This window comes from Mesocricetus auratus, unplaced genomic scaffold (genome assembly GCF_017639785.1).
Source record: "Mesocricetus auratus isolate SY011 unplaced genomic scaffold, BCM_Maur_2.0 Super-Scaffold_100676, whole genome shotgun sequence".
NCBI lineage: Eukaryota > Metazoa > Chordata > Mammalia > Rodentia > Cricetidae > Mesocricetus > Mesocricetus auratus.
The window spans coordinates 22,012,113-22,035,944 of NW_024429266.1; the positions used below are offsets into that span (position 1 = coordinate 22,012,113).

At 46.6% G+C, this 23,832-nt stretch overlaps 1 protein-coding gene across 3 annotated transcripts in view; it reads left to right on the forward strand.

Annotated features, from left to right (window-relative positions):
• CUNH1orf226 (chromosome unknown C1orf226 homolog) overlaps positions 1–23,832 on the forward strand; it is a 311,252-nt gene that overhangs the window by 200,908 nt on the left and 86,512 nt on the right. For all 3 annotated transcript variants that reach the window (XM_040737162.1, XM_040737160.1, XM_040737161.1), the window contains exon 3: positions 15,359–15,451. In XM_040737162.1, the coding sequence (XP_040593096.1) occupies positions 15,359–15,451 (93 nt within the window). The remainder of the gene's footprint in view (positions 1–15,358; positions 15,452–23,832) is intronic.

A 23,832-nucleotide genomic window follows, 5' to 3' on the forward strand; every position in this document is an offset into this window, starting at 1 on the left:
GTCCCACCTCCTCGAGACTAAGCCACAAACAGGAACTTGAAGGAACAGAACTGAACACACCAGATCCTCCCCTTGCTCTCTAACGTATGATTGCCCGATAGCTTCATCAGCTACAATCCCGAGGACCTTCCTTTCACTGCCTGCCAAGACACGCATTTACTATTTAGTGTGCCCTTGTGTCTCTGTATCTCTGTAAGCCCTTGTTTGATGTACACTCTGTGAGGAGGCAGAGATGTTCAGAAACCAATGAGGCAGTCTGCCCAGTGTTGCTATGGACAGAACTGAGGTGGGTGAGACTCCAGCCCAGGAAGATGAGACTAGACAAATACTTGCATACACAGACATGGGAGACTTCTTTATACAGAGCCTTGGGGCCTATAGAGACATGTCCAGATCTGATTGCAACACTTTGAGATAATGGTGTATCTCCATAATGGCTCAGTGGCTTCCCACAGGGAATGTAGTAATCATAGCTTGGTAGCAGAGTGTTTGATGACCCTCCATATGCTGTGTCCCCCCCTCAGTGATCTTGTCATTACCTGGACTGGCTGCATATGTGCAGGAGGGGACCCAGTGTCAGGGGCCCCCCTCCCCCATCTTCTTCAGTTACTGTGATGGTCTCCTTAGGGGAACTCTGCAGACCCTGACCTTGACCTTGGAGGCATCAAGTGCAGAACTGTCACTCTAGTTTCTGCTGTGGAGGGCAGGGTGCTTTCCAGCCTCTGCTAGGATTGGCAGTCTAGGACCTTCCTGAAGAATGTGGCCCAGCCCCGTTTTTTAAATTAACAGAGTAAAATTGGTTATTTCTGGCTATAGTTTTGGAAGTTTTCATCTTTGAGTTGTGTAATCACCCCCACTGTCCCACTGCAGAATATCCCGCCATCCTTAAAATGTCTCTGGTACTCACTTGGTAGTCCTATCTTTTTCCTTCCCCTGATCTTAGCAACTGCAGATACTTGTTTAGTTTTGTTTTTTTAGGCCTTCAAGTCTCAAATTTTAAGATCTATATACTTATTTTTGTGTGTCAGAGTAATTTGTTTACAAGCATTCGTGTGCAGCATGAGTGTACTTGAAGCCCATGGAGGTCAGAAGAAGGCATTGGATCCCTGGGAACTAGAGTTATGGTGGCTGTGAGCCACCATGTGGATGCTGGGGGCTAAACTCTGCTCCTCTGCAAGAGCAGTCAGTGCTTTTAACCCCTGAGTTATTGCTCCAGCCCCATGCTGGCCTGTTCTTTTACTGTGGTTTTGCCTTTGGAGAATGCCACACAGCCAGAACCATACAGCATGTTGAGACTGCCTCCTACCAAGCAGCACAATGTCTTTGAGGTGCAGTTATGGTTTTTAATACTTATATAAATAGTTCTGTCCTTTCATTAAAATTTTTACATGCTAACTTATTCACTTGTAATTTTCTTTAGTTATACTGTATCATGTATGAACTATATAGTTTCCATTTTATTCCATGATAAACATTTGAAAATTAATTGAAACAGAGTCTTATCATATTGACCAATCTGACCTCAAACTTGTGATTCCCCTGCCTCAAGTTCCTGAATGCTGGAATCACAGGTGGGCAAAAAGAATGGCTCATGGGTCAAACTTAACTTATGGACCATTTTTATAAATAAAGTTTTATTGGTACGTGAGGATTTCTTATTTCCAGTGTCTTTCCTTCTGAATTCTCAGTGCTGGTGCCAAGATCATTTCAACATCTGCCTCTTGATTTTTCACTCTTTAAAAAAAAATCCCTTAAACTTGAGACTACCTCCTACTTAACAGCACAAATTCCCATTTCAAATCTCCTCAATACCTGTACCCTTTCTTCTTTTCTATCTTTGTGCCTTGCTTTTGAGGTCCATGTGATGTCACTAAAGTCCTTCATTTCTTTGTTTTCACCCATTTACCTTCATTTCCTTAAATGTGCCCGTTCTACCCTTCCCCAGGGGTTCTGAAGTTTATATTCTCCTGGAAGTTTCTCAGATACAATCTAAACCAATGCACTCACTTTTCAAATGGGAAAATGATACCCAGAGAGGTAAGAGGGCGTGTCGAGGTTGCACAAAACAATGCAAATACTCGTTATGAAGTTCACACTAGGGTTCAGTGTGACTTTGTCAAAGCGTGGAATGTGTGCGGGGGATGCTGAGAAGCGCCAGAGGCCATAAAGCCCTTCACAGGGAGAAGGAAGCCAAACCTTAGAGACACAGGGTCCAGCATTTGTTTCATAACCACTTGTTCCTTAAGGAAGGAAACCTTAAATTGTGGCTCTACTAACTCCTGGGAAAGGTTTTTTTTTCTCTTTCTACTGTGTGAGTGCGAAGCTCTGAGTCATCCCTTGGAGAAGTGTTGTGCCTTCCCCACTTCTGAGTGACAAGTTTGATGTCTCGCCTTCCTCCGGTGTGATACACCATATGAAACTCAAAGGAGAGTCAGAGGAGAATGGTAGAATTGACTGGAGTTGAGTTAACTGTGTTACATTTTTAGATTGTCCTCCATCTCTGCCTCTGCCTTTACTTAAAGAAAGGGACTCTAATGGGATTTCCCTAATCCTGAGCCGTACAACCATGGGAAAAGAAACTGAACATCTATCCTGGACACTCGCACACATTTTTTTTCTCGTTAGTCCCTAAAAAAGGAGCACAGCAACTGTTTCATAGCATTTACACCTAACAATGGATTGCAGGTCACCCAAAGATGGTTTAGAGTACACGAATGGGTGTGCAAAGACTATGTGTGTGTGTTACACTGTTTGACATAAGGGACTTCAGCCTTGTGGTTTTAGGATATCTGCAGTGGATCATGGGGCCAACCTTACGGAGTGAGGGATGCCTGCCCCTGTTTCTAATGGGCTGTGTGAGTTGCTAGAAGGAAAGGCAACCTGGAAGCAATGGGTTATTTTTAGCACTGGTACCTATCTTGCTTCATAAATCAGTCCGTCAGACCCTCAATCATTTGGGATGGTTGTTCAGCTCCCCATGACCTCCCAGCCAGGGAGGGAAGAAAAAAACAGCAGTGCCTGTCTTCCAGGGCATGTCTTGTCTCTTCTCTACAGGGAACAGCTGCCACTCTGCAGCTCCCCTGAGTACACAGCCCAAAATTGCCTATGCTCCAGGCTGCCGCTGCCTTTCCTCTGAGGGCCTGCTTAATTTGCCCTCTTCCATCATCATGGTCTCTCCATGCTGTGAAAATGCCTCCTACCCACAAAACATCTGTGTTTGGACAACCCCCCCACCTGCTCTGTCTTTCAGACAGCAATGAAGTTGTCTACTTCTGCCTGGAGGCCATCTCTACTCGGAAGGTCTTTTGACCATGCTTTTCTGACCTTGTTGGTGTTCTGCACTTTCCCCAGTTACTGGCATGTGTTCCTGAGTGTTGAAGAGGGTAGGAAGCAGCAAAAGAATGAGAGCAGGCCGTGTTGTTACCGTGGGAAGAGCTAGTGGGGAGGAGGTTGCAGCTCCCCACCTAGGGCCCTAGAAATGACCCTGGCCCTATATCTTCCAGTGAGTTTCTCTTCCTCTTCTGACTTCCTGTTTTACAGTAGAGTTGCATATACATCAAAGAACTCAATAAACATACACTGAATGAATGGAAATGTTAATGAATAATTTCATTTCCTGAAGCGATGATATGGGGTCAGTGAAAAGTACAAATGTCAGGCAACATAAAAAGCACAAAGCTAAGAGTCAAGAGTTCCAGGCCTGGATTTTCTGTAGAGGGAACTGGAGGGAAGTCTTCCACCAACCCTAGATACCATCTTCTTCATCCGTGTGATAAAAACCTTGGTCAAAATTTGTGAATCCAAATGTTTCAGACATGGGTTTCTTCTAAAACTTTTTTGATGAGGTCAGTCAGACAGACATACAGAGGTGTGAGACTGGGGGTGAGGGCGGGGGTGGGGGTGGGGCTGAGTGCGTGTATGTGCAGGACCTGATACCTACCATCCAGCAGGGTTCATTTCCAGCACAGTAGTTATGGTTTTAGCAGCCTTCAGTTTAGAAAGTAGATGATGGCGAGTCACAATGGTCCTTTCTTAAGAATCTGTGTTTTAACTGTTGCAATAATAGAAAATTTAAAAAGTAGGGCTGGAGAGATGATGGCTGTTTAAATCTTTTGCATGATATCAGTGGGCTAGATTAGAATCCCCCCTAGATAGCCAACAGATTTTATATTTCTCATGTTCGGTTTTCCTTTACTTTTTATCCCCTCTGATGGGCATTGAACCCAAGGGCTTGAACATAGTGTTCTACCTCAGATCTAGACCTCCAGCCTTTGGTTATTGTTTGTCTTATTTTTGAGACTAAGTCTGTGCGGGCTGGACTCCAACTTGGAGCAGAGTCCTTCTTCCTCTGCTTCCCAAATGCTGGGACCATAGCTGTGTGCCACCATACCCAGCTTCTCGATCCTCGTGTTTTTGAGACCAGGTCTTACTACAACACTGAAGCCTGCTTAAACATCTGTGTCACCCAAGATGACCTTGAACTTGTGACCCTCCTCTCTCAGCCCACTAAGTGCTAGGATCACAGTTATGCACCACTGTCCCTGGCAATCAGAAAGTTTTGTTATCAGCCTAGATCATGTATTCTATGAAAATGGTGGGGCTGAAGTTGTGGTTGGCACAGGCCCAGGGGCCTTCAGAAATGACAAAAGTTCTTTTACAGTCTTGGACTTGGGAACTGAGAAGATAACAGCAAAGTTTCGGGTCTGTTCACCATCCCTTCCTGTCTGAGGCTGTTACCTGGTTCTGCTGTCACCTGGTGGGACTTGGAGGAACAGTGCAACAGTGCTCAACCAATCAGTCTGCACCCAACAGCTTTTATCACCTGAAGCTCTAACATGAGTTTAACTATTTATATTTATCCAATATATAACCCTGTCAAATATACTTTCAGAGGAAAGTGTGTCCTTTAACACAGTTGGGTCTTCCTGTCTTACCACCATTCACATTGGAAACAAGAACAGCAGCCTTGGCCTCTTGCCAGATCCCAGAATGAGTGCCTTTGGGATTAGATCTGGCATCATTCCTGCTGTTTGTTGTTATTGGGGGTTTGTTTATTTTCAATGTGCAGTTTAGACTTGACTCCAGACCTCCTTGGTTTACAGAGCTGAACAGTAATGCAATTCCATGTGCCACAAGAACAATAAGTACCTTTTGTTTTATTTTTTTGAGACAGATCTCTGTGTAGCCCTGGCTGTCTTAGAACTAGTTCTGTTGACCAGGCTGGTCTTGAACTCAGAGATCTGCCTGCCTCTGCCTTCCTAGTAATTAAAGGCATACACTACCATGCCCGGCCAATAATTTTTCTTTTGAAGGTAATCTCTCTGCTAACACCATTTTAAGGATTTCACAGATTATAAAATTATCTTTTATATCCAGTTCGTATAATAATGAAAAGGTATAACTTTTTATTAGACCGTTAAAAACTCTGCTGCATCAAAACCACTCAGTCTTTCAAATGTAGAATCGAGGCCTTGTAGTGACTGAGCCCAAAGTTCAAGCCCAGGGAATAGTTTTCTTTATCTGACTGGAGTATTGAAGCTGATAGAGGAAAAATCAATCCTTCTGTCCAGCTTCCCACAGAGTTCGCAGATGAGATCTGGCATCTGCTCTGGTCTTGGTCTCAGTGGTGGTTATGAGATTTCTTATAACTGAACCCTACAGCTACCAAGCTGTACAACAGTGTCAGGACTGTGGCTCTAGGCCTTTGTCTCTCACGCTGGAACTGAGAGAAGCCAGACAACAGAAGTCCATCTGCAAGCCCTGGCCCTCCTCATTGGGTTTCACTGAGCCATATTGTTGTGGAATATTATTTTAAGACGTGTTACATTTCTTTATGCTGGAGAACATTTGTTTTAATGATGCAAAGATGTGTTGCATTCTCTTATGTTGTGTTTGTTTAACTCTGTGAAGATGTGTTACTGTGCCTGTTTAAAACACCTGGTCGGTCTAATAAAGAACTGAATGGCCAGTAGAAGGGAAGCAGAAAGAATGGGTGGGGCTGGCAGGCAGAGAGAACAAATAGAAGGAGAGGAAGAGATCAGGGAATGAGGAAAGAAGGAAAGGAGAGGAGAACATCAGCCACCCAGCTGCACAACCAGCAACAGAATCAGAAAGAAAGGTGTACAGTAATAGAGAAAGATAAAGTCCCAGAGGCAAAAGATAGACAGGATAATTTAAGAAAAACTGGCTAGAAATAAGTAAAGCTGAGGCCAGGCAATTACAAGAAAGAATAAGCCTCTATGTGTATGTATTTGGGAGCTGGGTGGTGCCCTCCCCACCGCAAGGAGTACAGAGAAATAAAACAGCCAATAATACCATATGAAATTCAAGGTTATTAAACTTGGTGTATTCCCCATGGTAACCTTGAACTTGTGATCCTGCTTGGCCAGTCATGGCAGCTCTGAAGTTTTTCATTGGCAGAAGAGCACTACGGACATAGTAGGCATTCGGAGATGCACTGTGGAACAGGCAGTTTAAGACAATGATGTCCTGGTTGTTTCATTGGTTGGTTGATTGCTTTTTCAGACAGTGTCATACTGTGCATTCCTGGCTGGGCTGGAACTTCCTCTATAGCCCAGGCTGATTCAAACTCACCATCCCCCTACCACAACCTCCAGATGTTGAAATTACAGCTCAGCTAGGTTGACTCTTAATAAATTCCTCATTCCATGTTTTGGCATCTGTGTTGTCTGTTAGCTTCAGGAGAGCCCATTTTACCCTTGTATACAATGTCCTCTCTTCCTGAGTTCTGTGAATAACCACTGTTAACTGTGTCTGCTCATTTATTTGACCTTTGTTTAACACCCTCTTGGGCTTAGTGCTGTGTTCTTGCATACAAATATATGCAAGTCATGTTTCTGGCTCTCAAGGAAGGTATGACCTTTGGTGGAAATAAGTAAGCAAACAGACCACATTGGGTGGTGAATAGAGGCTTTCTTCAGCTGTAATAACTGAGTTGGTGGGACTCTGGGGATGTGATAAAGGTCCTGAGCAGGTAGTTCAGGAATAAGTAGACTTGGCTGGCAGATGGCGCGGGGAGGGCATTCTAGGCGTGGTAGTTAACAGTGTGATCACATGGATGTGTGGAAGTGGATGGCATGTTTGCCTTGCATGCTGGTAGACTTCTGTGAGTGGAGTTGAGGTGGACTCACTGGCAGCAGACTTTTATGTGCACGTGAGACTTTCAGTTTGGTGTCTTTGAGAGCTTGTCTGGAGGTTCTAGCGTGGGAACACAGCTACTTGTGTACCCTTGACTGAAGACCAGTCCTTCTCTCCCCAGAGAGGTCTCCATCCTCTGCATCAGAGAGCACAGCCACAGGAGGGACATACATGGAGTAATGAAGGAGGAAAGGGACACTGCCTCACCGGCCAGATTAGCCGAGCCAACCTTGGTGACCCATGGGGTGACAGATGTAGTAGCTGTTTCATGCTCACATCTACCTTTGTGTCTTTGAATTATGGTAAAGGAAGCGTAACAAGAGCAAATTTTAATCTAACCATTTTTAAATTTAAAATTGTGTAAGTACTGATGGTCATGGCCATTGCCACCATCCAGTTCCAGATCTTTTTAATGTAATTCTAGTGTTCAGAAAACTAAAGCAGGAAGAATTTGAACTTGAGGTGGGTTTGGAATATATATCGAGACAAGACTTTGTTTCAAAAAAAGTCCAAATTAACAAAAATCCCTGAAGCTGAACCCATAAAATACCAGCTCCCCATCATCCCTACATCAGTCCCTGGAATCAACCCCGCCACCATCTGTTTCTAGAAATATATCAATCCTGGGTACCTCCTAAGAGTGTGCATTTGTAACTGGCTTACTTCACTTAGCAAACTGCCTTGGCTTTAAGACTGGATAGTATTCACTGTATGTATGGATGACATTCGGTGTGTTCATCCATTCATGAACACGGGTTGCTCCCATATCACGAATGGTGGTGTTATGAACATGCTGCACTTAGATTTTTTTTATATCGCTATGTATGTTATTAAACTCTCAGTAAGTGCAAATGGCCTTCACGGAAGCCCTTGATGTTACAGCCATCTCTGCAGAGGAACTTACAGTTTGTGATTGAATTATGCTCATGTTTGTGTGGGAAGGAGAAGGACCAAAATATTTGTCATCCGTATGACAGAGGGACTAAGAGAAAAAATATAATCCATAAAAAAATCAGTATTGCCATCCAGGGGTTCTTCAGGGTGGCAACACATTGCTGTGAAAGTTGACGGCTGCATGTGTGCTGCGAGTAATAGTCCTGACCCGACTGCTGCATGTGTGCGGCGTGTAATAGTCCTGACCCGACTGCTGCATGTGTGCGGCGTGTAATAGTCCTGACCCGACTGCTGCATGTGTGCGGCGTGTAATAGTCCTGACCCGACTGCTGCATGTGTGCGGCGTGTAATAGTCCTGACCCGACTGCTGCATGTGTGCTGCGAGTCATAGTCCTGACCCGACTGCTGCATGTGTGCAGCGTGTAATAGTCCTGACCCGACTGCTGCATGTGTGCGGCGTGTAATAGTCCTGACCCGACTGCTGCATGTGTGCGGCGTGTAATAGTCCTGACCCGACTGCTGCATGTGTGTGGCGTGTAATAGTCCTGACCCGACTGCTGCATGTGTGTGGCGTGTAATAGTCCTGACCCGACTGCTGCATGTGTGCGGCATGTAATAGTCCTGATCCGACTGCTGCATGTGTGCTGCGAGTCATAGTCCTGACCCGACTGCTGCATGTGTGCGGCGTGTAATAGTCCTGATCCGACTGCTGCATGTGTGTGGCGTGTAATAGTCCTGACCCGACTGCTGCATGTGTGCGGCGTGTAATAGTCCTGACCCGACTGCTGCATGTGTGCGGCGTGTAATAGTCCTGACCCGACTGCTGCATGTGTGCTGCGTGTAATAGTCCTGACCCGACTGCTGCATGTGTGTGGCGTGTAATAGTCCTGACCCGACTGCTGCATGTGTGTGGCGTGTAATAGTCCTGACCCGACTGCTGCATGTGTGCGGCATGTAATAGTCCTGATCCGACTGCTGCATGTGTGCTGCGAGTCATAGTCCTGACCCGACTGCTGCATGTGTGCAGCGTGTAATAGTCCTGACCCGACTGCTGCATGTGTGCGGCGTGTAATAGTCCTGACCCGACTGCTGCATGTGTGCGGCGTGTAATAGTCCTGACCCGACTGCTGCATGTGTGTGGCGTGTAATAGTCCTGACCCGACTGCTGCATGTGTGTGGCGTGTAATAGTCCTGACCCGACTGCTGCATGTGTGCGGCATGTAATAGTCCTGATCCGACTGCTGCATGTGTGCTGCGAGTCATAGTCCTGACCCGACTGCTGCATGTGTGCGGCGTGTAATAGTCCTGATCCGACTGCTGCATGTGTGTGGCGTGTAATAGTCCTGACCCGACTGCTGCATGTGTGCGGCGTGTAATAGTCCTGACCCGACTGCTGCATGTGTGCGGCGTGTAATAGTCCTGACCCGACTGCTGCATGTGTGCTGCGTGTAATAGTCCTGACCCGACTGCTGCATGTGTGTGGCGTGTAATAGTCCTGACCCGACTGCTGCATGTGTGTGGCGTGTAATAGTCCTGACCCGACTGCTGCATGTGTGCGGCATGTAATAGTCCTGATCCGACTGCTGCATGTGTGCTGCGAGTCATAGTCCTGACCCGACTGCTGCATGTGTGCGGCGTGTAATAGTCCTGATCCGACTGCTGCATGTGTGTGGCGTGTAATAGTCCTGACCCGACTGCTGCATGTGTGCGGCGTGTAATAGTCCTGACCCGACTGCTGCATGTGTGCGGCGTGTAATAGTCCTGACCCGACTGCTGCATGTGTGCGGCGTGTAATAGTCCTGACCCGACTGCTGCATGTGTGTGGCGTGTAATAGTCCTGACCCGACTGCTGCATGTGTGCGGCGTGTAATAGTCCTGACCCGACTGCTGCATGTGTGTGGCGTGTAATAGTCCTGATCCGACTGCTGCATGTGTGCGGCGTGTAATAGTCCTGACCCGACTGCTGCATGTGTGTGGCGTGTAATAGTCCTGACCCGACTGCAGCATGTGTGCGGCGTGTAATAGTCCTGACCCGACTGCTGCATGTGTGCTGCGAGTCATAGTCCTGACCCGACTGCTGCATGTGTGTGGCGTGTAATAGTCCTGACCCTGTCCCTGGCTCTCAGGTCATTCTGTGACTTCGCTTTCTTTCCAGAGTTGGCTTGTTTTTTCCAGTGGCTGCCAATCTTAGCGGTTCAGTTGCCCTGCTGCTGTGGATCTTCTGCTCCTTGAATTACCTGTCTTTCCTTAGCTACCTGGACTGGGAACCAAGACACATGGGTTTAGGAGGCAGGTCTGGGAATCAGTAGATGCTCAGGACCCAGGCTGCTGGTCTGGAAGCAGCTCTGGCTTCTAGCCAGCGTTCTTGTTCATGTCACATCTTGAGAGCTTCCTCCTGTGATATCCCCTGGCCAGCCTCCCCTTCCTGGGCCTCACCGACTGACACTGCACATTAAGTTCCAAGGCCTTTGTTCCAATACAAGGTCCCAAGGCTGTTTATGAACCTTGGATAGTTTCCCTCGGTGTTCCAAGGGGTTGGTGTTCCAGGACTCTGTAATGTTTTGTTCCCTCAGTTGTTGGGTCCTCGGGGTTTAATGTGACCAGCAAAGTGAATGTGTCAGAAGCGTCTGGCCACAGTGAGTGGAGGGCCAGGCCTGTTGTGTATACTCTGGTGCTGGCCTGAGCCACATTGGTGGCACCAGCAGTTTTGTTTGTTCTTCAGCCCCTGGCAGCTCCTGAACAGACTGGATTCCTGTCCCAAGGAACACAGATGCTTCCTCCCGAGCAAGCCCGCCCGGCAGCTCTCTACCTCCGAGCAGCGTCGTCTGGGGAAGAAGCCCCTTCCCTTCCCTCTTCCCCTGGTTACTCCGTTAGCCTCCTCTCCTCTCCAAATCCATTTGTTCTCCCCATAATGAGCATACGCATGGTTGTCTAAGTGAAGTGTAATTGCCCTTTAAAGGAATGGCTTAATGACAAATATTTAAGCATTTTGCTTTCATGGCTCTGGCTCCCAGAAGAGGTGCGGCTCCATTCTAATGCTGCAGGTGGAAAGTGTGGGGACATCAGGAGGCAGGTGGGATAATGCAGAGTGTCACAAAGCTCAGAGTCTGCACAGGCAGCTGTGATGGGACCTAGAGGCCTGCTTCCCGCCTCCCTCGTCCCTTTTCATTTTGTGGCTCTCCAGAGTGTTCTGCCAGCTGTTCAAAGAAGCACCTGTGTTGACAATGTCATTGAGTTCTGGGAGAAAATAGGGTCTCACTTTTTGGGTAAATCATTGTGCTCACAGGCCTACAAGAGTCCTGTGTGCATGGTGATAGAGGCAGAACGTGCTTTCTAATTGGAAAGCTTAGTTCCATTGTGGGGTGTGTGTGTGTGTGTGCGTGCATGTGTGCGTGTGTGCGTGTATGCCCGCCTGCCTGCCTGCCTGCCTGCCTGCCTGCCTGCCTGCCTGCCACAGAGCATGTGGGAAGATCAGGATGTACTTCTTGAAGTAGTCTATTCTCTGCTTTCACCACGTGGGTTCTGAGAATTTAACTCATGTCACCAGGCTTGGTGGCAAGCACCCTACCCACTGAGTCATCTCAATGCCTCCAGATTTTCTGAGGTTGTTTTGTTTTGCTTTTTCCTTTTTGTTTTCTTTTGTTGTTGTTTTGTCTGTTTTTGAGATCGGGTCTCATCATGTAACCTTGGCTGGCCTGGAACTCTGTGTAGACCAGGATGTCTTAGAACTCACAGAGATCGGCCTGCCCTGCCTCCTGAGTGCTGAGACTAGAGGAGGGTACCGCCATACCTGGCACATTTTACACAAACTGTAAAAATACAGGTAAGATCCAGAAACACAGCAGGTTTCTGGATATGTAAGGAGGTAGCTGGGGACCTCATTCTAGGCTTAGGTGATAAATTGTGATATTTGATCCCAGAGAGTGAATCCAGCAGAGAAGTGGACCAAATAAAAAAGAACTGTAGTCAAATACAGGATTCTTCTCGAAGTAGGAAGCACCTGTGTTTGGCTTAGCAGGCAGTTATACAAAATTGAGGTTGTGGATGGGGAGATGCTCAGTCGGTGAAATGCTTGACCTTGAAAGCATAAGTACCAGAGTTTGACCCTCAAACCCCATGTGAAAGAGTCAGGCATGGTGCCATGTGCTTGCAGTCCCAGCCCTTGGGAGATGGAGCCAGGCAGATCCCTGGGGTTCACTGGCCAGCCAGTCTAGCCTAATCAGCAAGTTCCAGGCTAACTGGGAAGCCTCGTCTCTAAAAACAAGGCAGCTATCTCCTAGGGAGTGATGCCTGAGGATTACTACTGGTCTTCACATGCATATGTATGGGCACCCACACCCTTACATACACACCCAAATATAATAAAATTGACGGTAGAGGAGATGACATAGTACCTAGCGGCAGCAGATACTGATATTTCTGCTTTAAGTTTTTGCTATAAAAGGGTAAAAAGGAAATATGTAAGAAAATGTGAAAGTAGCATCCTTGAAGAAACCAAAGACAGAAAGCAGGTGAGACTGACCTATGTGTAGCTCATTTTGCCCTTCACTGCGTCTTTCTAGACTCTTGTGCCCGAAACTTCTGCCAGAGTTTATTGGCTTGCCTCTTTAGCATGCATGCGGCTGCAAACTTTCAAGACTTGTTCAGAAGAAGGTGTGTGTTTATTCAAGTTCTCGGAGGTAAATGCAGGTGTGGTCAGGAACTAGGGCTGGCTCAACTCTCCTGGTCGGCATAAGGCCAAAGTCAGCTGTATTGCAGATTTCCATGGCTGGTTCTTCAGCCAAGGTCACTTTAGGTCATCTGGACTGCATCTGAGCAGAGTGCTGCATTCTGGGGATGACTGAGTGGAGTCATCCCCCAGTGCCTGCTAAGCAGGTCCAGTTCTGTCCACCAGCAGTGCTCGAGCTGCGGAGCTAGCCGGCACTGTGTTAGGAAGCTGATCTCCTGCCCCAAGCCAGACTCACACACCCACCTTTCTACACGCAGCACCTCCTCTTTTGTTCTTCATTAGCTTTGGATCTGGCTGAAGCAGACTTTTGCTGTCTCCTTTGTAATTGTTACCTGGATTTGCCCTTCGTCCAGGCCCTCGTGATAAGAAGCAGTTTGACAGGGTAGGGTGATCGGGGCGGGAGGCGTGTGGCCATCAGACCGAGAGATACATGGTGTTGACACCTAGCCATTATTCAGCTGCGATCCGCAGCATGTGCTGATAATAGAAAGAATGATACATGACCTCCTCCAACAGTAAGGCTGTGCAACACGAGTTCTAATTGGTCTTAATAATATAAGTCCTGAGTCAGATATATCAGGGTAGAAGCTGAAAGATCAGAGAGGTGAAGGAGCAAGCCACAGCCACACTTACCTAGCTAACTTCCCAGCTGAACAGGGAGCAAGTTCCCATTTCCTCTCACCTCTCTTCCTCTCTCCTCCCAGCCATCTCATTTCCTGCCTCCACCTCCCTAGTGCTGGGATTAAAGGCATGTACCCCCATAGCCTGGCCTCTATGGTTAGCTAGTGGCAAGCTCCACCCTCTGATCTTCAGACATGGTTTATTTCTGCAAACAAGTCTCTAAGAATCGAGTAACCAAGAGGTTGTCAGCATTGGAAGCAAAACAGAACGATTAGCAAAGTCTTGGTGGAAGGGACCGATTGTGGGCTACAGGGAACTACTTGCTAGATTGTTTACTTATTATTGTGTGTTTACATGTATATGGAGTTCAGAGGACATCTCCATGGAGTTGGTTCTCTCCTTCTACCTTTATGTGGGATCCAGGGATGGAACTCAGGTCATCAGGTTTGCTTGGCAAGTGTCTTTGCACATCAAGCCCAGTCTAGCTTCAGCTTGCTGTCTAGCCCAGGATGGCTCTTGGCTTTTGCTCCCCCCGCCTTCACCCCCCAAGTGCTGGATTTACAGGTGTATGCCACCACACCTCCTGCATGGCAGGCAAGCACTCTTCCAACTGAGTTATATACCCAGTTTGCACTCTCTTGAGATCTGATTGTTAAAGGGTGTGGCCGGGGAAGTCAGGCTCTGGATTATGGTAAAGTTTTCAGTGTGTTTTTTTTTCTTCCTTTTATTGGGATGGAATGAGGAGCCAGAACTGGATGGTGGCATAGCTGGAGAAGGTCTTGTTTCTGTGTCTAAAGCAACTGATTATTTTAGTCTGTATCATACATGCCTGGTAGCTTTCCAGGTATTAGTGTGGTGATACTAAAATAGCGACCAAATGCACGTGCTTTTGTGTTCTTGGTTTATTTTTATTTTTATTTTTGAGACAATCTCTCATTCTATTCCCCAGGTGAGCCTGGAGCTCACTATGCAAACCATGCTGCCCTTAAACTCCTGCCAGCCCTCCCTCACCAGCCTCTGCCAAGCCTCCCTCACCAGCCTCTCGAGTGCTAGAATTACAGGCATGGCTCATCAAGCCTCTTGAAAGCGGTTTTGCTAAATGGAAGGAGTATTCAGAATGAAGTTCATTGAGGAAAATGATGAATTAGACCACCCGAAACAAACATCTGCACAGGCATAAAAAATGGCGATGGTTGGGGAAATGTCATGGAAGGATTTGGGGTGTAGGCTGAGCGGGTGTTCTGCAGCAGTGCAGACTGGTGGCTGAACAGCCTGTCCAGGACTTCACATGTGAGCTGAAAATAAGGAGGTGTGAGGCAACACAAGCTGTGTGGGTGTCACTGGTCTGGCTCCTCCCCCTCCCCCTGTCTTCCAGCCTGGCAGTCTTTAGACTGATAAACTCTGGGTGGGCTTGGAGACTGACCCATGTAAAGGACTTTGGAGGTGGAACTCATGGAGAATAACTTAGAATTCACATTTTTTTCATATGTAAAAAGCCTTGGTGTGAAGGCTGGCTCCAGCCCTTATCGCTGGGGGTGGATTGGTGTATCGGTAGCATTTGGTTAGACACATGGAGTGCTTGTCTGACAATGAGTCATTAAATGGCAGGATGAATGATTGGGAGAAGGTTTTGGTGTATTGAGGAGACTTTCAAAGCAAGCTGTATTTGCATATCATTGGAATGGCTTAGATCCATCTTAGGATGTTTAGGTTTTAACATCTTAGGCTGTTAGGTCCTAGGTAATGGCCAAAGAGAACTGATGGCTACTCAGGTCCCTGTTCTAACCTGGAGGTTCCCCCAGAGCCGTCCCTGGAGTTGTCCCCGTGGTCATACATCCCAGAGGTGCTTCTTATGGACTGTATAACTCTGCAGCCCTTGCTGCCAGGCTGGAGGCTGGCTTTGGCACTGCAGAATGGCTGGTCTAATTGGAATCCACACCTCTGTTCTCTTCACAGTATGAGTTTAAAGCCAAGAACATCAAGAAGAAGAAAGTGAGCATCATGGTCTCCGTAGATGGTGTGAAAGTGATCCTGAAGAAGAAGAAAAAGGTAAGTGACTCTGGACCTGGAACTGGCAAGCTAGGCAGGGGATACCATTTCCTTCCAGAACATTATCCTGTGGCCTCTGCTTTGGCTAGCAGTAATATTGCTAAGCCACAGCTGTAACAGAGAGCAAGACAGAGGCCAGTGGCCTGGTGAATCTCAGTCACTCATGGCCTGTGGGTCATTTCCAGCATCCTCATGTTAAAAGTCTCTTCTCCATTTCAATGCCTTTACCTTTGAGGTAGGGGTGTGTGTGTGTGTGTGTGTGTGTGTGTGTGTGTGTGTGTGTGTGTGTGTGTGTGTGTGTGTGTGTGTGTGTGTGTATGTAGACAAGGTCTCATGATGACACCTAGATTGAACGTGAATTTGTGTTCCTCCTGTTTTGGCCTCCTGAGCACTGAGATGACAGGCCTATTCTCACACCTGGTTTATGTGAGTCTTCTGATGGAAAGTACTTCCACATTAAGTGATACATATGCAGCATCCCTCAACTGAAATCCACAATGCTTCAGAATTTGAAATTGTTAGGGTATCATGTCAATACTGCAAAAATTTCTGATGTTGGGCTATCCGAATTCAAATTTTCAGACTGGTCAAGTCCATACAAATATTCTTCAATGAGCATCCCCTCCACCAAGCCTCTGAAGTGTGAAACTTGCTAGGGTTAAATGTTTTGGATGGAGATCGTCAACCTGCAGTTAGTAACTAGCTCCAGATGGGGCGCACTTGAGAGGAGACAGCCACCTGGAACACTCAGCCCACCCAAGTGCCCTGCAGCCCCCTTTTATGTGACTTGTGGCTTTCTTTCCCAGCTGTTGCCACTGGGAAGTGCCTTCTCCCTGCCCCCACATGTCTACATACGGTACACAGCCGTGAGGGAGTCCTAGAGTATCTACTGGACGTTCTTGAGTAAGAGAGTTGATGAAGCAAGTGGATGCCTATTAAGTCACTTGGATTGAAATGAGAAGTGAGATGATGCTAACTGGAGTAAGACATATATTCGGAGTTGGGGGAACCAGTAGAACCCACGACCCTGGTTCAGGGAGACTGGTTTCTGTCGTGTGTTAGATTGCTTTCCTCGGGCCTTCGCATGAGGATTATTGGTGGCTCAGCACACTCCACTGATAAAATCATATGTGAACAATTTCCAGGTGACAGCATGCTTTCACACCCACTGTTACACAGCCCTTCATCAGTCTCTGTGGTCATTTCCTTGGTGGTGATTTCCTCACAGATTTTCCCCACCCCTTGTCAGGGGCTGAGTTATTAGTCTTTTGAGCTACAAAATCCAGGGAGCATTGTAGAGGAGCAGGAAATTTGTAGGAAACCAAGATGAGGAAGAATGCTCCAAAATCTGTCTTCTGGAGATTCCGTGGGCATGGAGATCATGAACACACTGCAGGTGTGGCCGCCTTCGCAGCAGGATATGACAGTAGGAGGAAGACTAGTTAGGGAGGAGGAGAAGGAGGTCACCATCAGGGAGACTAGTGAGAGAGGAGGAGGGGGTCAGCTGGAATGGAAAGGAAGCAAGACAGGGTAATGTGTACAAATATGATCACAACATGTGTTCAAAAAGGGAGAAAAAGTACATAATAAACTTACTCCTCTGACCTTAAAAAGTATCCAGACTTGGAGTTTTGGGATGCTGAATCACATTGACCAACTCAAGGCAGAAGATGTATAAACTGGGCTAATAATTTCTTAATCCACTGTGAAATAGAATTGTCTCCTGGATCAGAGATTAGCCTGACAAGCACATATTTCCTACCAATTGGAGGCAAATTAGTACAGGGTTGCTGGGTGGACACAGAGGTGGCTCAGCTCTGCCTGTTTACATTAGGAATGTTGAGTCCGCTGGATGCTCATAATGGCCTTGTTGGGGGATACAATTCCTCAAGTCTATGTGACAGTCCTGGCCAAAGCTTCCCTGCATGACTGTCTGACTTCTGCCATCTATGGCTAACACTCCCCAAATCTCCACACCACCCCATTGTGCCTATTACTTCTAATTAGGCCCCTGGGAACTATTATGTCCCCTTTAGATAATTTAGTATACCTCTGCTATGATCCACTATGGAGTAGCTTCAGGTCTAGTCCTCAAAGGATAGTTGTATTTTCTATCTCACTAGGGCTCTCCCTTGTATCAGGTACCCTGTGTGGTGCCATCTCCATCATGTCTTGGAATACAGGCTAGATCACACACTGACAAGGGCAGCAGAATTCTGGGGTGTTACCTGGGAGAGAAGCCACCCCCTCTTTCCCTAAGTACATGAAAGCCAAGCTAGAGTAGCATGTCCCTGAGGGAGTCCTGGGGACTTGTGACTCACTCTGAAACTGCATGCTTGGTAATCTCTAGCATTTGCCCTCCTGGCCCAGGAAGGAGGCAGTGTAGCAGGTCAGTCCTAGATCTGATTCTTCCTGTGCCAGTTTGGGAAAGAGGAGCCTCCTAAATTGTTTCCTCCACCCACGCGGTGTCCATTTCAGGGCCTGAGCTGTGACGTGGATAATGCCTTTAATCACCGTGTGCATATTCTCCCGCCTCTGGCAAATGAATGTGCATTAGCAGCAATCAGCCTTTTTGTCATCTGCTTCCCATGTGACGGTCCTGGTAGCTGAGAGTGCTGCCACCAAGCTCAGGCACGCACACTCTTTCTCTCTGGCATAGGGTTGGGAAGTGCGGTGTGCCATGATGTAGTTCAGTTTTCTACAAGGAAATGGAACAGGCAGCAAGTGCCAGGAGTTAAGGCCACCGTGGTCAAGGCCTGGCCCTCTTGCTAACCACAGGCAAAGCAGCAGCACAGCTTATGTTCAGCCTGGCATTCCTGCCTAATCCTCAGCAAGTAGCCTTTAAGATGTTGACTGGTCCTCTCTACTGTGGGGAGTATGTTGGTTCTCACTGGGTCAGTGTGACATGTTGAAAGGCGCTCTTGGCAGAGGCAAGAAGACCTGGGTTCTAGTCCTGCTCCACCCTTCCTGGCATGTCTTCTGAGCAATTCATTTTGAGCTTTCACCTATGAAGTGAAGAGATGGCTTGGCAGGGACCATTGTAAAATTTTCAGTTCCGGTCTCAGCACAAGCCATGGAGCCATTCTTTTTAATGCTTGTGTACAGATTCAGGTCACCTGTATGCACTCAAGCCCCTGACAACCTACTTGTCTGCAGAGAAAGCAGACCTGAGAAACTGATGGGTTGGTGGCACCTTTTCAGTCTTTTGGGACGCTCTGAGGTCACACACCGCCCAGAGCAGCCATTAGCCTCCTCATTGTCTTCACACTACCCATAACTGGTCAGTGATGGAGCTCTTCCCACCACAGGAGACATGTTTATAAGGGTGAGCTTTATAAGAGCAGGACTGTCTTTGTGAGCTCAACATTTTCCTGGATGGCCTGACACTTTTAGGCTGTGCTCATTAACTGTGGCTGGGGGCTAGCTGGATGAATGGATGTTATTTGTGGGGGCTAGCTGGATGAATGGATGTTATTTGTGTGGGAGCCTCGTTAAATCCAGAAGAAATCTGCAGTGAAGTATTAACTGTTGCTTCTCGCCTTCTGTCACTGTGTCAGTTTAAGAGGCTGAGCAGGGAGTTTGGGAGGTTACTGAGCTCAGTCCCCAGAACCAGAGTAAAGATGCTGAGCATGGGGGCTTGAGACATGGCTCAGTGGACAGAGAACTTGCTGTGGAAGTGTAAGGACTGAAGTTCAAGATCCCAGCGCCGGGTAAAATCCAGACAGGCATGTGGGCTATCTGTAGTCCAACACTCAGGACGTGGAACCAGGGATCCTGGCGAGCTAGACAAGCTAGAATCAGTGAGCGATAGTTTCAGTGAAAGACTCTGCCTCAATAAATAGAGGATAACAGCAGAGGTCAACTTTGGGCTTTTACATGTACATGTATGCAAATGCATACTTATTCCCACATACACATGCAAGACATACATGCACACATGCCACATACACACTCCCCACCACATCTAAAGCTGAGCATGGTACAGCCTGGCAATGGGGAGGTGGAGACAGGTGCATCTCTGGGACTTGCCAACAGCCAGTGTAGCTTCCTTGTTGAGTTCCAAGCCAGGGAGAGACTCTGTCTCAAAAACTAAGTTGCATAACTCTGGAGGAATTACACACCTGGGACTGACATGTGCAAGCATGTCACACACACACACACACACACACACACACACACACACACACACACACCAATCAAAAAGGGATCAGTGTTTAGTAGTAGGATTTGTTCAGGTGGCTCAAATCATCATGCATATTCCACTAGTATGGGCAACAGCCAGATAGGTTACGGCCATCCCATTGCCTATAAAAAAGCATTTTTTGGTTGCTAACAAGCATCTAGGAATGCACTCTTCCTGAAGTGATGCCAGCAGATAATGAATCTTAAGTTGAATTAGTTTCAGAAGCTCAGTTGCTAAGATAATTAGCTTTGCTTTGATGTGTTCCAATCAGAACATCATTTTCAATGTTCAAGGAGGCCCAAGTAGTTATCTTTTCTGTGTATCTAATCATGCTTATTTATTATAATCCAGAACCACACTGTGGCACCATTCGCTGGGGAGTAGAATTCTAAGAGTAACCTTGAACTTTGTCCAAGGAACATTTCTATTAAATATCTCAGCTTCATGTTTTCAGATTTATTCTGTAAACCACTAGCTTTATTGGAGTCACCTAAGGTGTCAAATTACAATGACTTCAATATTCTAATGAACAAATACTTACCATGGATCCACCATGTTCTGGGAGCCTATAGGTTGTACACATAGAGGGATTAGGGGTGTGCGTGTGAGTGTGCGTGTGTGTTTGGCTTTTTTTTTTGGCTTTGTTTTCTTTTTCTCTCTCTATTCCAAAGCAGATGAAATAACATGTTAGAAAGCACATGTTCTTTGCTTCCCATTAAAGACTCACATACAGGTGGGACAGAGAAGAGGGAGGGATGGAGGGAGGGCGGAAAAGAGTTGTATGTATACATACGTTTTGTAGGTGTGTGCATGGAGGTCAGAGGTCAACGTTGGGTGTCTTCCATCATTCCCCACTTTATTTTTGAGGCATGGTTTCTCACCAATCCTAGATCGCACAGGTTCTGCTAGGCTGATCCCCTGCCTCTGCCCTCCAGTACTAATGTTATAGGCAGGTGCTTTCAGTATCTTTTGTATGGGTGCTGGGCATCCAAGTTCAGGTCCTTAATGCTTATGTAGGACTGTCCTGACTGAGCCATCTCCACAGTGTTAGTATTCGGGTATCTGTACTGGCCTGCCCTCGGGGTTCAAGGGGATACACCCTCAGCCGCAGCCACTAAGAGCACCACCTGTGCACATTCACTATGTCTCCCTCTCTCTTCCTCTCTCTCTTCTCTTCTGTGGCTCCTGTCCCCAGAGGAGCCTCTGTCTCCCCTCTCCCTTCCCCCCTTTTCCCAATTAAAAAAAAAACTCCACCCAAGCTCTGTCAAATGGTGTCTTTCTCTTGTGCACTACTTTTTTTTTTTTTTTTTTTTTTGGTTTTTACGAGACAGGGTTTCTCTGTATTGTTTTGGAGGCTGTCGGTCCAGCCCGGCCTCGAACTCACAGAGATCCGCCTGCCTCTGCCTCCCGAGTGCTGGGATTAAAGGCGTGCGCCACCACCGCCCGGCTTGTGCACTACTTTTTAAAATTGCAGAACAGAGCCTTAACATAGCTATTTCATTTTTTAAAAAATTATTGCATTTGTGTGCATATGTGTGTGTGTTATCTGTCTGTCCATCATCTGCCTGTCTGTCGTCTGTCTGTCTAGGAATCCAAATTCAGTCCCTTTGCTTCCACAGCATATTGACTTTAGCTGTTTCTCAGCCCAAAATTAAGTGTGTGTGTGTGTGTGTGTGTGTGTGTGTGTGTGTGTGTGTGTGTCAGTGTCAGGCTGGGTGGCAAATATCTTTACCACTGAACTATCTTGCCAGCCCCAAATCCCCTGTTTCTAATGGCACTATGTTTTCATATTAGAAATTTTCGATAGAAAATTGCATAGGGCAGTTTATGATGCTACTGGCAGTGGGACCAGGATCTATCCCTAGTGCATGAGCTGGCCTTTTGGAGCCCATTTCCATGGAGAGATACCTTGCTCAGCCTAGACACAGGGGGGAGGGCCTTTGTGCTGCCTCCCCATGGGAGGCCTTACTCTCTCTGAGAAGTGATAGAAGGTGGGGTGGAGAGAAGGTGGAGGGGACAGGGACGGGAGGAGGGGAGGGAGGGAGAACTGGGATTGGTACATAAAAAAAAGATAAATAACATTTTTTTAAAAAAGAAAGAAAAGCTAGGCAATGGTGCACATGCCTTTAATCCCAGCACTCGAGAGACAGAGACAGATGGATCTCTGTGAGTTCGAGGCCAACCTGGTCTACAGAGTGAGTTCCAGGACAGCCTCCAAAACAATACAGTGAAACTGTCTTGAAAAACCAAAAAAAAAAAAAAAAGAAAGAAAATTGCATTAGTCGGGTGATGATGGTGCACACCTATAATCCTAGCACTCAGAGAGAGGCAGAGGCAGGTGGATCTCTGTGAGGTCAAGGCCAGTCTGGTCTACAGAATGAGTTCCAGGACAGCCAGAGGTACACAGAGAAACTCTGTCTCAAAAAACAAAGGTGCATTAAAGGTGCTTTGTTGTGTTTTGGGTGCTGGAGGGTGGACTCATCCAGGCTAAGCATTACTGTACCACTGAACTATTCTCCCATTTCCGCATTAATTTGTCTCTTTCCCCACCTGTGTGTGAGCCTCTCATGTGAACAGAACATGTCTTCTCTAACACTTTATTTCATCTGCTTTGGAAGGTAGAAAGAGAAGGAGCAAAGTGATAGCAGTAATTACACACTAAGATGATAACGAGCCCCGCTGCTAACAATAGCGCACAGCGACACTGAGCTCCTGTGCGTTTCTAGTGGCATTTAATGCACTCATGCTTCCTATTTCCTTACATGTCCCGCCATGTGAAGACCACTCTGATGCTCTACCCCTCCCCCATCCCTTATTTGTTATTGTTCCATACCTGAAGATTGAACTCGGGGCCTTATACATGCCAGGCAAGCATTCTGCCACTAAGCTACATCCCCAACAAAATCCAATCTTTAACTTCTATTACAAGGCCATCACCTCACAAGAAGATTGCCTTACTGTCCAAGGGAAACAAAGAGTTCCTTCTGCTCCAACTGAGTCAGAAAAGGGGGCACTCAAAATTACAAAAATTTAGGGGGACTTCAGAAATGGCTTATTACCACCAGCCCAAGTTGATTATCTATGACAACAGGATGACAGGACAAGGGCGAGTTCACCAGATTGTTAGTGACAGGGTGAGTGTGAATCCACAGCCCAAACCATCAGATTATGTGGGACTTTATTTCTACTAGTTTTAAAAAATCCCATTAGAAATCACACACACTGTGGGGTTCATTAGCACTTCAGTGCTGAAATGTGTTATCCTATAGTCATTGATTACCCTGTGTGTGGGAGACAGCTTTACTTTCTGGCTAGTAACTATTCACCTAAAAGCATGGAGAATATGTCAAGCAGAGTTTATATAGCCCATAGTTTATACAGCCTTGGTAGGCCTTTTGTTTTTATTCTAAAATAAGCTGCCATTGCTGTCTGGTGAGTGAATAATACCAAACTTCAGGCTAGAATGTGCTTGCCTATGATCTCCAGTAGGGTAGCAAATAAATTTCAATGTACATTCCTTCTCTACTTCTGGTTTCTTAGGAGAGGGCTTCAACGATACCATATATATTTCTAACATTCAAAAGGAGTGAGGGCCACTGTGCTAATTATTCTTTGCGCTATTTTCTCTCCCCCCATTTTTCTAACCAGTCCTGCCTCCAAACTAAACCTCACAAAATATTTCCCGGCACAAGCTTTTGGAATGACAAATAGGTCCATGACTTTTCATGGAAGATTTGGCATGAATTCAGTCCATAGAGGAATGAAGGCTCTGCATCTCCGATGCACTTACTCTATCCTGGTCTCAGGGAAGCACATGCAGATCCTTCATGCCCATTGTCTCTGTGGGAAGCAGAGGCCTCCCTGGCAGTGGAGAGGAACATTTTTATTTCATCACCGTAGCAAAGAGAATAGCATTTCGAAGAAGAAGAGAAGGTGGACTATTTACAAGAGGATGAGAGGACCTTGGTGGGAAGTCATTTGACTCCAGAGCCTCTGTGTTCATTTTTAAAGCACGCTGATTTTAATATGTAAGTGGAAACATTGTGCAGATGTAGCTCAGTCAGTAGAGTGTTTGCCTAGCATGCATGGAGCACCACACAAACCAGTTGTACTGCTGCAGACCTATAATTTTAATATTTTGGAGTCAAAGGAAGGAGGATTAAAGTTTAAGGTCATCCTTAGTTCTGTATAAGTTCAA